General features: G+C 43.1%; 1 protein-coding gene across 1 annotated transcript in view; it reads left to right on the forward strand.

Moving 5' to 3' along the window:
• Positions 1 to 16813, forward strand: part of LOC109919248 (plexin-A4-like) — a 503825-nt gene that overhangs the window by 222909 nt on the left and 264103 nt on the right. Inside the window, exon 20 of the mRNA XM_048609992.1 lies at positions 10788 to 11056. Within this exon, the coding sequence (XP_048465949.1) occupies positions 10788 to 11056 (269 nt within the window). The remainder of the gene's footprint in view (positions 1 to 10787; positions 11057 to 16813) is intronic.

A 16813-nucleotide genomic window follows, 5' to 3' on the forward strand; every position in this document is an offset into this window, starting at 1 on the left:
CTCCCACCTCAAGCCGCACACCTATCCCCTCCTCCCACCTCAAGCCGCACCTCCATCTCCTACCGACCAACCTCATCCCGCCCCCTTGACCTGTCCGTCCTCCCTGGACTGACCTATCCCCTTCCTAACTCCCTACCTACACTCACCTTTACTGGCTCCGTCCCCGCCTCTTCGACCTTTGTTTCCTCTCCACCTATCCTCTCCTCTATCCCTCTTCTATCCGCCTCCCACTCTCTCCCTATTTATTTCAAAACCCCCTTCCCCTCCCCCTTTTCTGATGAAGGGTCTAGGCCCGAAACGTCAGCCTCTCTGCTCCTATGATGCTGCTTGGCCTGCTATGTTCATCCAGCCCTGCACCTTGTTGTCTCTTACAAGAAATAATGTGATTTCAGTTCAATGACCAGCAAGCTACTAGGGGAGGTGATTGTTCAGGTGTTTGCTGACCTGAGTGTTATGAACACCAGAGAGAGGGAGAAGGAGCCAGAAGCAAATTGTATAGTGGAGAGACCTATAACAGCAGAGGTGCTGTTAATCACATTCTCCAGGCAGTCAGGGCTGCGGAGAAATCTTGAAGTGCTTAGATGTCACTGAAAAATGTTCCGGAAGCAGAATACCTTTGAGGGGTCAGGGAAGAAGATATCCTACAAGGGCTGTTCAAGACGTGAGTTTATCATGTTAAGCTTTAGTGGACAGAATTAGCTGTTTGTTTGAATGGGGAGAGATGTTGACTGATGAAAATAGCATTAATTAAAGAACAGAAATTTTGTCAAAAGGGAACTGATGACAACAATATAAACTGAGCAAGGAGTTTTAGTTGGGAGAAAAAAGGTGATTCTTCACTGAGGTTTGAGTGTTGGTAAGAGTACTGTTGTGTTAAAATAGTTTTTTTTTCTTTCTGATGTTTGTAATGCGATTGTTCCAATAATTCTTATCTAATGTAATTTTTTGTGTAATAAAGTTTTATGTTTTTTTGTTAAAAGTACATTGGCAGCCTTTTGTGAATATGTTGAGTGACTGACTTCCATGATGAACAAAAAGAGAAATAAAACTTATGGTCCATCAAGCCGGCATTCAGTGTGGGATCTGGTTAATCTGGTGTTACTATCAGCTGGCTTCATAGCAATTTACAGAGTCCAGTCAGTCTTATTTTAAACCAACAATACCCTTACTCAGTACTAGTCTAGTATTACCATCACCTGGGGTCATAATAATTTACTGAGTCCAGTCAGTCTTATTTTAGCGATCATTCCATTGGAGATTTGTCCTGTAACCTCTGCTACCCTTTAGAAACAATGTCCTAACATAATGGAGACCGTAGTACTTAGAAACATTAGCAGTATCTTTTTAGCAAGTAAATGCCACTGGCTGCTATTCTGTTCAGGTTGTAATTAGAGAAAACTTTCGCTTAAGCAAACAGGCCTCAACTCTGCACGGGCCTACTCCTGAGTCTGCGCAGCTCATACTCTTGGCCCAGAACATAGCTAAGCAGGCATGAAACACCACAGTGATTTTATTTGCTGTAAACAATGACCATTCATAAAATCAGCTCATTTTGTAACTTCCCATTAGTTTTTGTTCTTGTTCAGCATTTTGCCCTCTATCCCTGTGATTTACAGTAAGGTTAGAAGGAGTGTTAAGATTTACCTAACCATGGGAGAGTCAGTGATTGTGATAAAATCACTAGGCTAATAATCCAGAGACTGCAGGTTAATGGTCTGATGACACGGGTTCACATCCCACCATGGCAGATTGTGAAATTTCAATTCAGTGTAAATCTGGAATAAAAAGCTTAATGGTGACGATTGTTGTAAAAAATCTATCTGGTTCATAAATGTGCTTCAGGTAAGGAAATCTGCTGTCCTTACCTGCTAACTCCAGACTCATGGGTTGACTCTTGAATATGGGCATTAAATACTGGCCTGGCCAATGATGTTCACATTAGATGAATGAATAAAATAAAACCACGAAAGAATGGAACTTGGTGATGCAGTTCGCAATCCCAATTGGCTGGGTCAGACTGGTCTGTATGACACCAAGGAGCTATAAATCGTTCAGCATTCAATAATAACAAGCCATAAAAATAACCTTCTGGTCCATCTGACCACTCAGCACCGCCGTGTTTTTGTGTACGTCAGAATACAGAGATTGTTTAGCTCTCCTGAAGGAGGCAATAAAAGCAGCAAAATCAGAAGGCTAGTTGAGAGCAACAACTTATATTCATGTGGCTTTTCATGTAGTTAAGCTATAATTTAAGATGCTTCAGAGAAGCATTTTAAAACAAAATATGCCATTGAGTCTCAGAAGGACCTATTCGGACAGGTGACCAAAAACCTGTTCAAATAGAATTAAACAGTGGAAAGTGAAGGAGAGAAGTGTATTCTGAAAATTAAGGCCTAGAATCTGAAAGAATGGCCATCAATGGTGAATGCTCAGGAGGTCAGAATTAGAGGAACACTGATAGCTTGGACAATTGTGGGGCTGGAGAAGATCAGCGATCAGGAAGAGGTGAGGCCACAAGGACTTTGAAAAATGGGTGAAAAATTTAAAGTCAAGAAATTGCAGACCAGGAGCCGATTATAATCCAATAAAAATTATTTGAGTAAAGGAGAAGCCAGTCTATTTTTCCACGTAAGGCTATTTCCTCTCCTCAGTCCAGTATAAATGCAGATCTCTAATTTCTTCTGTAGATCTGCCCTTTGCGAGGTGTAAATCCAGCCAGAGACTTTTTCCTAGGGTGAGGTAGCTATTACGAGGGGGCATAGTTTTAAAGTGAGTGGAGGTAGATATAGGGGAGACATCAGAGGTAGGTTCTTTACTCAGAGAGTGGTCGGGCGTGAAATGCATTGCCGGAGAGGGTAGTGGAGTCGGCCTCATTAGGGGCATTTAAGCGGCAATTAGATAGGCATTTGGATGATAGTATAAGGTAGGGGTGGAGGTTAGATAGACCTTAGGATTAGGGTAAAAGTTCGGCACAACATCGTGGGCCGAAGGGCCTGTACTGTGCTGTACTGTTCTATGTTCTATGTTCTAAATCAGTTCTTTGTTTACAAATGTGGCTTTATTTCAATCATTCAACCTGTTCAGATGTATTAAGACACATTTGAAGCAGGTGGGACTTGAACTGGAGCCTTCTGGCTTTTAGGGCTGATCTATTGTCATTGTGTCACCAGACCCAGGAAACCAGTTCTTGTTTATTTCTTTCATCCCACTGCTAAGTTAACAAATCTCCCTGTTAAATAAAGTAAGTACTCTGCCCACCAGTGGCAATCCTGATTATCTGAGCCAGCTTGGTCTGTATGATAGCAGTGGGACTGTGTCCCAGCAGGGACAATATGACAATAGCAGAAATCTAAATGTGGGGGAAGAAACAAGGGAGACGGCTTAATCAAAGTGGTGTTAACGGGGGAAATAATATGGCCAGCCCCCATTGGGGAAGCCAGCTGTTTTTGTTTAGATCTTACAGATTCATTTTCTTAATCAGCTTGTTCAGATATGTTATGGCATACTTCTGGAGTAAGTGGGATTTGAACCCAGGCCTTCTGGAACTTGAACCTAGTCCGTCTGGTCTCAGAGATAGCAACATTATCAGTGTGCTACAAGAGTGCTCTCAAATAGTAGAGAATGATTTTGATCTATCGACATCAGGGTTATAGGCGCAGTACACTCCTACTGCCCAACTACACTGTCTTGGAAAGTAGGGGATTTTTTTGTTCTTGGAATTTCAAGTAATCAAGTTTCATTCAAATTGTATAACTCCATTCACATCTGTCCACAATTGATGAGGTCAACAATATGCATAGTTTTGTCATTTTCACTGACCAATTTCTCCATCTTTTCCACAGTGTCATAGCCCTGTACTGCTTTACCATATACAAAATGACTTCCATCCAGCCATGCTGTATTTGCAGTGCACTTAAAGAACTGGGTTCCACTTGTATTTGGCCCAGTATTGGCCATAAACAGGATACCAGCTCCTTTGTGTTTCAACTGGAAATTTTCATCAGCTCACTGTGGATGGGCTACCCACCAGTGCCATTGTCCTTTGTGAAGTCACAACCCTGGCATACGAAGCTGGGAGTGATTGGGTGGAGTGTCAGATTCTTGTAGCCAAACCCCTACCCGCATGCCCCCCCATCCCCACCCCCAATCCACCCCCTCCCCCATGCCCAAAGTATGGAAATTTCCTGCAGTGTGCTGCAATTAATATTGACTGCTCCTGGAGCACGCACATATCCCCACTCAATTAGCTCAACATTTGCAACTTTAGCAGTCACTTTAGGTCAGTGAGCACAGGGCAATAGGGAACAGGACTTGGTGCAAGTTTAGATGCAGGCACCAGTTGTGGGGAAAGCATGTCTGGGAAATATCTTCCTGACCTCATTAAGTGTTCAAAATTTATTCAGGAGACCAGCCTGCCTCATACTAACATCACACAGTCCCTATTTCAGTATAAGCTGACGTCATACGGAAATAGGAACAGGTCTCACTTAGAAGATTCACCAAGTCATAGAATCCCTACTGTGTGGAAGCAGGCCATTCATCCCATCGAGTCCATACTGATCCTCCAAAGAGCATTCCACCCAGACCCACTCCACCACCCTTTCCCTGTAACCCTGCACTTCCCATGGCTAATCCTCCTAGCCTGCTCATCCCTGGACACTATGGGCGATTTAGCGTGGCCAATCCACCTAACCTGCACACCTTTGGATTCTGCAAGGAAAGTGAACCACCCAGAGGATACCCACACAGTCATGGGGAGAATGTGCAACCTCTACACAGGCAGTTGCCCAAGGGTGGAATCAAAAACCCTGGTGCTGTGAGCCACTGTGCTGCCCCAGAGTACCCTGTTCTATAGGTCACTTATTCACTTGGAAAGGTATGAACTCCTGTACCTAAGAATATTCTGAACTTAGATAAATTGATATTGTGGTCCTTAGTTTTCATGTAAAAAAATTCATTCATGGTATGTAGATGTTGCTGGCTCGGACAGCATTTATTACTCATCCTTAATTGCCCAGAGGGCAGTTTAAAGAGCCAACCATATTGCTGTGGATCTGGAGTCGCATGTAGGCCAGAGCAGGTACGGACAACGGTTTCCTTCCCTAAAGAACATGAGTGAGCCAGATAGGTTTTCCCCAACAATCAACAATGGTTTCATAGTCAACATTAGATTCTCAGTTGGAATTAACTGTCCACAAAAACACAATCTATCCTCTTCATAAATCTTACAAGCCTCAAACAAATCACCTGCAAATCTATACTTTTTGAAATGGTTCCATATTTTTGAACCAATCTGAGTTAGTATTTAGGATTCTTCAAACTGTGAACTTGGTCCTCCTCTGCACCTTCTCAAAGCCTCAAAGGTGAGATGACTCTGAATGCTGTTCACAGTTCAGATCGTAATATAAAAAGAGATATTGAAGAAGATGTGAAATACATTCACATCGGGATGATACCAAAATTGAGAGGGTAAGCCTATCATCAAAGGCTTAACTATCTGAAGCTCTTTTTGCTAGACAAGTGGAGGCTTGAGGGATAACCAATTGGAGGGCTTTAATTCATGAGGATTTTGAGAGGTTAGATATGGGCAAGATGTTTCCATTGTGGAATTGAAGCTGTAGATGGAAACATTCTTAGTCGGAAGAAAAATTCCAATTTACCAAAATTCACTGGACTCTGGGTTGGTTCCCGCAGATTGGAAAACAGCCAATGTGACACCACTGTTTAAAAAAGGAAGTAGACAAAAAGCAGGTAACTATAGGCCAGTTAGCTTAACTTCGGTAGGGGGGAAAATGCTTGAATCTATCATTAAGGAAGAAGTAGCAAGACATCTGGATAGAAATTGTCCCATTGGGAACACCCAGCATGGGTTCATGAAGGGTAGGTCATGTTTAACTAATTTGGTGGAATTCTTTGAGGACATTACTTGCATGGTGGACAATGGGGAACCTGTGGATGTGGTGTATCTGGATTTCCAGAAGGCATTTGACAAGGTGCCACACCAAAGACTGCTACATAAGGTAAAGTTGCACGATATTACAGGTAATGTATTGGCATGGATAGAGGATTGGTTGATGAGTAGAAAGCAAAGAGTAGGGGTAAATGGCTGTTTTTCTGGTTGGCGGTCAGTGGCTAGTGGTGTGCCTCAGGGATCAGTGTTGGGACTGCAATTGTTTACAATTTACATAGATGATTTGGAGTTGGGGACTAAGTGTGGTGTGTCAAAATTTGCAGATGACACTAAGGTGAGTGGTAGAGCAAAGTGTGCAGAAGACACTGAAAGTCTGCAGAGGGATGTAGATAGTGTGCAGTTTTGGTCTCCTGACTTGAGAAGGGATATACTAGCACTGGAGGGGGTGCAGAGGAGATTCACTCGGTTGATTCCAGAGTTGAGAGGGTTGGATTATGAGGAGAAACTGAGTAGACTGGGCTTATACTCATTGGAATTCAGAAGAATGAGGGGAGATCTTATAGAAACATATAAGATTATGAAGGGAATAGATAAAGTGGAGGCAGGGAGGTTGTTTCCACTAGCAGGTGAAACTAGGACTAGAGGGCATCGCCTCAAAATAAAGGGAAGCAGATGTAGGACTGAGGTCAGGAGGAACTTCTTCACCCAAAGGGTTGTGAATCTGTGGAATTCCCTGCCCAGTGAAGCGGTTGAAGCTACCTCGCTGAATGTTTTTAAGGCAAGGCTAGTTAGATTTTTGTACAGTGAAGGAATTAAGGGTTATGGTGAGTGGGCGGGTAAGTGGAGCTGAGTCTCAAAGATCAGCCATGATCTTATTAAATGGCGGGGCAGGCTCGAGGGGCCAGATGGCCTACTCCTGCTCCTAGTTCTTATGTTTTTATGTTCTTATGTGTGCTCAAGTTCCATTCCAGGAGATGAATACAAAACCTCAGGCTGACACTCCAATGGAAAAATGCACTGACAGAATTATTGTCTTTCAAATGTTTAAACCAAGGCCCAATCTGCCCCTTCAGATGGTTGCACAAGATCCCATGGCACAGTTTGGAAAAAGAGATGGGGGTGGGGGGTGGGGTTCCTGACCTTCTGGTTGATATTTATCCCTCAGTCTACCTTGCAGTACACATTATCTGACTATTATCAGATAGCTGTTTGTGGAAGCCTGCAGTGTGTACATTGTCTGCAATGGTTCGTGTATTAAAGCAGTGACAACACCTGAAAATGACTTTAAAGCAATTTGGGGTGTGTAATAGAGTGCAACGTGTTATGTAAATGCATGTTTTTACTTTAATATTTGATGGAGAGACAACAATTGTGGATCCTAAATATTTAACAGTCATTAATAAATCCAACGGGGAATTCAGAATTTTTTTTAATCTAAAGACTGATTTGAATGGGGGACTTGCTGTTACAAGGAATAACTTAGGTGAACAGCATAAATGCATAAAGGGAAGCCAGATATAGACATGGGGAATAAAAGAGAAAGATATAGTGATAGACAGGTAGAAGAAGTGTTGAGTGGAGTGAGGAAAGGAAACCAGAACTGGATACTGTTGTCTAATTGAGGTCAGTCACCCTCACTCATTGATGAGATTTGATGGGTCTAGGCTTCCATTGAAAGTGGGATGCTGCATTAACCTGTTCCTTGATCCTCCTGCACGTCAGTTTTTAATCTCAGATTTCCTGCAACACATTCCTGTCTCTAAATCAGCGAATTGCAACCCACTGGAGGAAGCTGTCAATTGGAATGATTTTGAGTGACAATTTGGTGCATTGGGCACAGTCGCTCTTAAATTTATTTTAGTGCTTCTCTATTTCCTATCTCTGAACCAAATTGAAAGTCACCTGCACGACTGCAGAATCAAATCAGGCCCCAGACACTGTCCATTTCTGAACTGCTTTCCTAATTAACTCCAGTCAGACAAGATTAGCAATAAAACTTTCCTTATATATTTAGCCCTGGGCTTTGGGCACAGGTTTGTTGCACCAAAGCAGAAAATATGGTTTGCAATTATTTATAAACGACTTCCCTTCTATTAAGATAATACTTTGTCTTATTTACTACAGAAAAGGACTTTAACCGTCACAAGTCGTCAGTTTGTTAATGAGGCTGTAAGGAGGTGGAAGTAATTGTAACTCCAAGTGTTTCAAAAGTGAATTGAGCTCAGTTTAAATTCTACAGCTCTAACCTGCCCCAGGCATTCATAGGAAGTTCTTCATAAGGTATTATGTAGCTAATGTTAGTCTTTCTGAACTTGCCCCTCATTGAATTCTCTCCATGAGCAAGTTTATAAAACTGGTACTAAGTAACCGCACTCATTCAACATTGCAAAATGCAATTTAAAGGGAGAATGGGTGATGCAGGGAATTGGGCACTGATGTTTTCCTCTTCTGGGGTTTGTATTCAAATCTGACTCAGACTGAGGTAAGGGAAGTGCTTTTTAGTCTGTTGGCCCTATGCCCTCTTTCGCTCAGTTTGAGGTGGCACTGAGAGGAAATGGCATGATCTATCCCAGACAACTCCACACTCGCAGGAGGAAGTTTGTTCTTCGACCCTGAATGGAAGTGACTAATGGTGACTTCTCAAGACTTATCTGTGATAGTAAATAATGCAGAAACTTGGACTGCAACTTAACCATCAAGAAAATAGATTGGAGATTTCAACAAGTAAAAGGCAAGCTTAGGGCTGGTGTCACAAAATTCGGCCTCACACATCAAGTGATGGACATTTAGAATGGCTTTATGGACAAGTTATTTGAGAGAGAAAAGACTGGACTCATTTAAGACGTTTAAGAATGCAGGGGTAGCGGTGGTTGGGATGATGGTTCTATTGGATATGGGGGAAGAGAGAGCGAAAGAGAAAGAGAGAGAGAGAGAGACCGTACAGGATAGAGACCTGTCCTCTGCTAAATGCTGTGCTAACATTGGTGAAGACAAAAGTAATTCACAAAAACATTTAAAGAACAATTTCATCTTTGTCAACAGAAATTGTTGGAGAAACTCAGCAGATATGGCAGCATCTGTGGAGAAAGAGAGAGTTAATGTTTCAAGTCTGGTATAATTTTTTCAGAACGTGTGTTCTGAAGAAGAGTCATATTGGACTAGTTTTGAGGAAGGGTCATAGGACTCGAAACGTTAACTCTGATTTTTTTTTCTTCACAGATGCTGCCAGACCTACTGAGCTTTTCCAGCAACTTCTGTTTCTGTTCATATTGGACTTGAATCATTTAAATCCAGACACAGGCCAGGAGATAAGAGTGCGATTTTAGAAGTCTATGTATATAATGAGTAAAATATCTGGAGATGATCTGCAAAAGGAACAATTAATGTCAACATGTAATGCAGCTTTATTATAGTTTTTTCTTTGTTATGCTGTGACAGTGGAGGTGCTGGGTTTGAGTTGATTGTACAAGTCAAACAGCTAGCAAAGGCACAATGGGCCAAATGGCCTCCTCAACTGCGATCATGAAGTTATGACGCAAGTTTACAGGGAGGTCTTGAAGCAAACATTATAACCATTCCTTTGTAAATCATAAGCATCCTTCAAACTATTCTCAAATATTAACGTTTCATCACATGACCTTTGCCATCTCCAATGATTTTATTGCCAATAAACTAAAAACTTTCAAAGAAGGTGAACACTCTTCAACACTCCAAGGGTTTTTCTGCTGTAATTTGCTCACAGCAACGTCCAGGAGATTGATCGCTAAGTCCAGGGAGTTCCAGGGCAATGTAACCTTTTCCTCTTCTTTCTCTGGGTGTGGGAGTCAGAGGCTAGGTCAGCAAACGGTGCTAATTTCTAATTATACTTGAAAAGGTGTTGATGAGTCACTGCCTCAAATTACAGCAGACTGTGTGGCAGAGGTGCCCCCTACTGCATTGCTGTCATGGGGGAGTTCAGGGATTTAACTCAACAATGATTACTGAACAACAATATGTTTCAAAGTCATAAGTGTTTGCGACTTAAAATCATAGAGATGTTACAGTATGAGAGGAGGCTATCGGTCCATTGAGTCCATGTCAGGTCTCTGTAGAACAACTTAATTGGTCCCATCCCCCTGCTCTATTCCCACAGCCCTGCAAGTTTATTTTCCTCACATTCCCATTTAATGCTCCTCATTTTCGTCAATGCATCAATATGTTGTAAAGCATAGACATTAACTTTTCAATGGGCTCGATGACCCTCACCCAGGCTGTGTTTTTCACCCAGTTTTCCTTTTGGTAAATTATAGTCCTTAAATTTTAACATTGGCTTGCATGTTTTGCTGAAAGGAATAGACAAGGTACATGCAGGTCCCTCGTTTGGGACTCTTAAAATCGGGCTCACAGTTTCAAAATAAGGAGGGATGCCACGGAGGTTGGAGCTGAGTAGACATTATTTTACTCAGAGGGTTGTGAATCTTTGGTATTCTCTAACACAGGCTCAGTCTTTGAATAAGTTTAAGGAAGTGATTGATTTCTGATTACCAGTGGCATATAGGGTTATGGGGGTATGGCGAGTAAAAAGAATTGAATCAATCAGCCGTGATCATATTGAATGGTGTGACAGATTTGATGGACTGAATGGCCTACTTACGTTTCTGCGATCCTATGTTTTACTTCCTGCATACAGACATTGCATCTGCTGTAAATATAGATGGTATGGTGTGACTGCATGTATTGTTGGTACCTAATGTGTCATGTACAAACATTGTGATTTGGGGAGTGTTGAGGTAATTGGTAACATTGGAGAAAGTTGAGGTTGAACAGGATCAAGAAGAGCTCACTGATGATTCCTCCAGGGACTTCATTATTGATTTGATATCTGTTTGTCCCCAAGGTTCCCGGCTACAGACAGGAGCGAGTGGAGAAGGGCTTGACGTTGTTTGGCCAGCTGATCAATAACAAAATCTTCTTATTGACCTTCATTCGGACACTGGAGTCCCAACGAAGTTTCTCCATGAGGGACAGAGGCAATGTGGCTTCACTGATCATGACTGTCCTTCAGACGAAACTGGAGTATGCCACTGATGTCCTGAAGCAGCTGCTTTCTGACCTTATTGACAAGAACCTGGAAAGCAAGAACCACCCCAAGCTTCTGCTGAGGAGGTAAGTCTTTGTGGAATGGGTCCCCAGCTCTGTTTTAATAGATGTCAGCATTAGATTTGCAAATAGGGCTGATCAGCTCTTGGTAAAAATTTGACAACTCTTATGAGGAATGATCAAGTGATCCATTATTGACTGAGGCGACGTGTTCAAATACCATGGGGCACAAGGTAAAGAGCGAAGAAGCAAGCAGAACATGTTGAAGAGACAGAGAGAGAGCTTTGCTGAAAATGCAGGCAAGTCAAGTTATGGAGGGATTGACTTGGACCTCTTCCAGCCCAGTTTTAAAAAAAACTGTTCAGGTAATGTTGCACATGCATATCTTTAAGCAGATGCCTCGCTTCCTGCCAGAAATAACTGTGATCCCGATCAAAAGGTGTCTCCTCTTCCTTCCATATGAGGCAGACTTTTACTAAAAAATTGGCAACAACAAGACATCTGAGGCATGAAATTCACCTGCGCTGTGGAGCCCCTGGACGACTTAGCTGAGTGCAGTTCCCTGCCAGTCTGTGTGGCCCAGATCTTTGAGATGAGTGCCCGCACCGGTGACCCCAGCATGTGCTGGTAGCCAATGAGAGAACTCGACCCTGAGGCCATGAAATCCCACCAGCTGAGGCAGCACTGAGATACCCCCCTTGCTGCAAACAAGTCCAGGCCACAAATTCGGACATTGCTTTGAGTAGAAACCGGACATTAAGTTTCAAGATGGGCCCTGCACTGGAGGTACCTAAAGCACCGGGACTACAAATTGCGGATCAGCGCATTGTAAAGAGATTTTGAGATTGAAAGGTGTCTAGAAATCCTCCAGAGTGTTTTTGGAGCTGGGATAGTGAGTTCCTGGATTCGACAAAGTGTGGCGCTACATCTTCATTGACCTGTCCCCACTACGACTGCACCAGGTATAGTGACAGCATTTACAGTGTCCCTGATCTGAGGCAAATTAGGAAGAAAGCATAGAGGCTGTGAAGAGGGCACGCACCCCGAAGATGCCCTCTGTCAGCGTGGAACTGGACCACACTTCCATCCATGCACTTAGCAGTGACAGGGAGGTCTCTGACAGATTAGGGAAAGCACCCAATATACCCCCACTCGATGTACACCTGTATTCTCTATGCATACTGTCCCAATGAGGCCCTCATCTGAGTTCTTTGGAGCAGAATTTATGTGCCACCTCGCCCATTGCTGCACTGGCAAATCCTTAACCCCCGAACTGGCTGCACCCTACGCTGGCCTAATGCTTCACTGTGGTGACCCCGACTGTACTTTAGCCTCCAAGTTACATGCAGTGCCAGTATCTGGGTGGTTGACTGTTAAAGATTTTGCCATCCTTAAAACTGTCAATGACATTGGAGAATAAGGGTGCAGCTGTAGCTATCCTCTTGGTGTAGAGAACTATGTCCTCCACTGGGTTTGAGAGATGGAGTTACTCTTGTCCCAGTCAGTTCTGTTCTTCTCCTTTCTATTGTGTTGTCACCCTGTCCCGTAGAGAGGCAGGGAGTGCCAGCAAGATGTCGGGGCTTGTGTAGCAATGTGTTTGGCTGATCTACCTGCAATTTCTAAACTGTGGTGCAGAGGAATCTTAGTGTCCTGACACCAGAATCACATCAAGTTTGGATGCAGATGCAGCAAGTCATTGTGAAGGCAAATGAAATGTTGTCATTCATTGGCAGGGGACTAGAGTTCAAAAATAAGAATGTTTTACTGCAGCTGTACAGAGCACTGTGAGACAACATTTGGAGTATTGTTTTAGTTTTGGTTTCATTTGAAAAAAAACATATATTTGCTTGAGAAGCAGTTCAGAGGAGATTCACTCAACTCATTCTTAGGATGAAGGGGTTCTCTTTTGAGTAAAAGTTGAATAGGTTAAGCCAATATTCATTGGAGTTGAGAAGAATGAGAGGTGACTTCATTGAAACATGTAGAGTATTGAAAAGACTGAATAGGTTGGACACCAGGAAGACATTTGCTCTATGGGTAAGACTAACACTAGGGGATCATGATTTAAGGGGAGGTGATGACCTAGTGATATTATCATAAGACTATTAACTCTCAGAGACTCTGGTAATATTCCGAGGACCTGGGATTAAATCCAGCCAAGGCAGATGGTGGAATCTGAAGTCAATAAACAATCTGAAATTAAAAGTCTAGTGCCCATCAAAAAAATGCCAACTGTCAGGAAAATCCCATCTGGTTCACTAATGCCCTTAAGGGAGGAAACTGTCATCCTTACCTCGTCAGACCTACATGTGACTCCAGAACCACTCTAACTTGGCTGACTCTCAACTGCCCTCTGGGCAATTAGAGATGAACAATGAATACTGGCCTAGCCAGTGATGCCCCCATCTTCTGAACGAATAAAAAGAATGAGAATTTCCCCTCATAAGACTTAGATGAGAAAAATTTCTTCCTCTCAGAAGGTCATTCGATTGCTAAATGCTCTTCCCCAGAAGGTACTGGTGGCTGGGTCTTAAAATATATTCAACTCTGATTTACTTCATTGTTGACAGGCCATGAGGTGGTGATGGGGAATGTGAAGACGAGACCACAACTAGATCAGCCATGGTTCGGTTGAGTCCTGAAGGAAACTTGAAGAGCCAAATGGCTTGTTCCTGCTCAGATGTTCTCAAATAGTTGTAGAAGTAGTGAGAGATGGAGGTAGTGAGACGTGGACACATTGAAAGGTAGCAGCAGATGAGCCTAGCAGCATTGACAGATTTCAGAGGATCAGGTGGATTATCTGCATGTTCAACATGAGCCCTGAATGTCAGAATGATGATCTATAGGAGGGGTGTGTGGTTAGTTCAGCAGAGTGAAAGATTGGTGTTGTCATGTGTATAAGATTTGAGATGCTATATTCACTGACGTTCACCATACTTCTCAGGTCATTAGACTATTCTTAATTCATTCGTGGGATCTGGGTGTCACTGGCTAGGCCAACATTTATTGCCCATCCCTAATTGCCCTGTGGTATTTACGAGTCAACCACATTGCTGCGGGTCAGAAATCACATGTAGGCCAGATTGGGTAAGGAGGGCAGATTTCCTTCCTTGAAGGGGATTAGTGGGTTTTTAAGACTGCTACCAAGTGCCCAGTTTAGAGGCTGGGAAATAACCTCCCACAGCTAACATCTCCCACGCCCTACTGAAGGTGATCCTTGTGGATCTCCTGGCTTCCACCTCCTCCAACACTGTTGCCCACAATGCTTCGTCCACCATCTTGGAAACGCTTGTCATCGCTGGCGTTCCTTTGCTCTGCCTCACTCTACAGTCATGACCACAAGGTGGAAGCACTAACATTTTCTGAACTGTTGACCTCCAGTGAAACTGACTGGCAAGTCGAGAATGAAGTCACGATACTCATGACCGATAAAACAGGGCCGATGACAATGAAGTATCAACCCAGGAAGTCAATACGCTGGTGGGAAAGATGGGAAACAGTGTATGAAGTTGAATTGTATATGTTATGTATTTATCACAATCAAAGTCAAAAGCTTTACAGACTTATGTATAAATCCAACTGTCCCTTAACTTGTGATGTCCTTCACCAGATCTAATTCACCAATTGCATTTAAGACCATAAGACTTTGGCGCAGATGTAGGCCATTCAGCCCATTGAGTCTACTTCACCATTCAATGAGATTGTGGCTGATCGGATACTCCTCAACACCACTTTCCTGCCATTGTGTCATGAAATATCCCCAGGTACAGTCATTGGATCAAAATTATTGCTGAGCCAAAGAAGGATACATTGGGACAGGTGACCAGGAGCTAAGCTTTGAGGAAAGGGTTACAGGAGGAAGGGAGAGAACTCCAGAGATAAAAGTCAAGCCTGGGGTGTGAATTCCTGAAAGGACAGTCTCCAAAAGTGGGGCGAAGAAAGTGCAGGGCTGTGAGGGATTCCTGTTTGCAACCTTGTGTCCATGCCTTAGTCTGACTCATGGTAATTGGAACAGGAGTTGTGACCAGTGGATATATTGGTGAGTGCACACGTCTTCAAATTCTGCCTCACTAGTTGGTGCACTCCCAACATTGCACGGTGTGGGCGAAGTGGCGAAGTGGATTTACTCCTGCTTGCGCCCTTCAGGACAGCACCTACAATAACCTTACCATTGGACATCCATGAATGATGAAACATGACAGTAAATCTGGGCTCCTTGCTCAGCTTCCAGATACTGAAAGCTTGCAGAAACAGCAGAAGGCCTGGGACTTGTTTCCCATATAATAGACGGAGAGTGCTTTCATCTAATACAAGTGTTTCTCCATGGCACTTCAACTGGAGTGATTGTCAGTAGATCACAGTTGAATGATGAAGGAATGGATAATTTCCATGCCCAGCTCTCATTGTTCTTTTGGAGCTGTGAAGTATGCTTTAATTGATGATTACATATGGAAAGCTGAGAGCATACTGCAGGTCAGATTTGCATGTCCCATTGAAACGGGTAGCTCCTGTATTCCCTGTAGGGTAGCAATGAGGCTGAATGCACATCCCGATGAATGCTCTGACTGAACATCGCCTGAAGCTCCTTGATTGTCCCCTCTCAGAATACCAAAGAAGTGGCTCCCTTGGCCGACTGGCCATAGTGAGACTGGTCACGTTTAGATTAGGCTCCTTCCAGAGCCAGAAATATGAACGTAATCGGCTGGGGTGAAAAGCATTCCAGGAGACACTGCTCGATAGAGGAGAGGAAGGAATGGGGTCCCTCGTGTTCATTTTATGAAAAGTATCAGCGCAGATTTCCAGTCTCCTAACCGTGTTAACTGTTGTTGTGCTAAAATGGTTGAATTTTACTATCTCCCTGCCCCCTCCCCTCTGTCTCTCAACAGTCTGTGCAGAAAAGCTGCGGCTCACAGCACACTTGCCACTTCAACGGGAGTCATCAGCCACACTATCGCTGCATATTGAACGATCTGGTACAAGCTGGGGAGCCTGCTGTCTCCCAATCTGAATTAGCTTCACGATCACTTCCCTCACCGTTTGTTAGAGAAGGTGTCTTGTTAAAATAAGGATCAATTTCCACTCTGTACTGAAGACGAACATTCACCCAAGGTTTCTGCTCCGTATGGGCTTCAGCATCAGCTTACGCGCCTCTTAACATCTGAATCCCATTTAATTAACCCACAAACCTCGATTCAATATCTCTGTAAACTGGCTAAACACACCTAGAAGGAAATAACAAACCTGCATTTATTTAAGTGCCTTATCACGCAGCAAAAATGCGTCCTGAAGCACTTCTCAGTGAATCATGTTTTCCTCCTAGTGCGGCCGCAGTCATCGTAAGGTAGATATGGCGACTATTTTATGCAACGTACCATTCTACAAACAGCACTGAAATGAACGGCTATTTTACGACTTTGATTTGGAAACATGGATCAATCATAAATTCAGCCAGGACACTGTCATCTTCTTCGAAATATTCCAGAGGAGTTTTAACCCACAGCTGAACAGAAAAGGGCTTGGGTTTCTGAAGGATGGCACTTCCAATAATGCAGTGACAATAATAACTCTGTATTTGAGTAGCTTATGTATTTGAATCCCTGGTGTGAGGATTGAACCTTGCACGTCTGAAACAATGACGAGAGAGATACCACTGAGTCAAATTGATAGAAGCCTATATATATTAGGAGGATAAACTCTCCTGGTGATAGAAGGATTGGTATTAATTAAAAGCAACACCTTCAACATACTATTTCAGCAGTAATTACATCTTCAGCCCTAATATTTCACAGCTTATGAGTGATAACTTTGTGATTCTTGTATGAC

This window comes from Rhincodon typus, chromosome 22, assembly GCF_021869965.1.
Source record: "Rhincodon typus isolate 14 chromosome 22, sRhiTyp1.1, whole genome shotgun sequence".
NCBI classification, from domain to species: Eukaryota; Metazoa; Chordata; class Chondrichthyes; order Orectolobiformes; family Rhincodontidae; genus Rhincodon; species Rhincodon typus.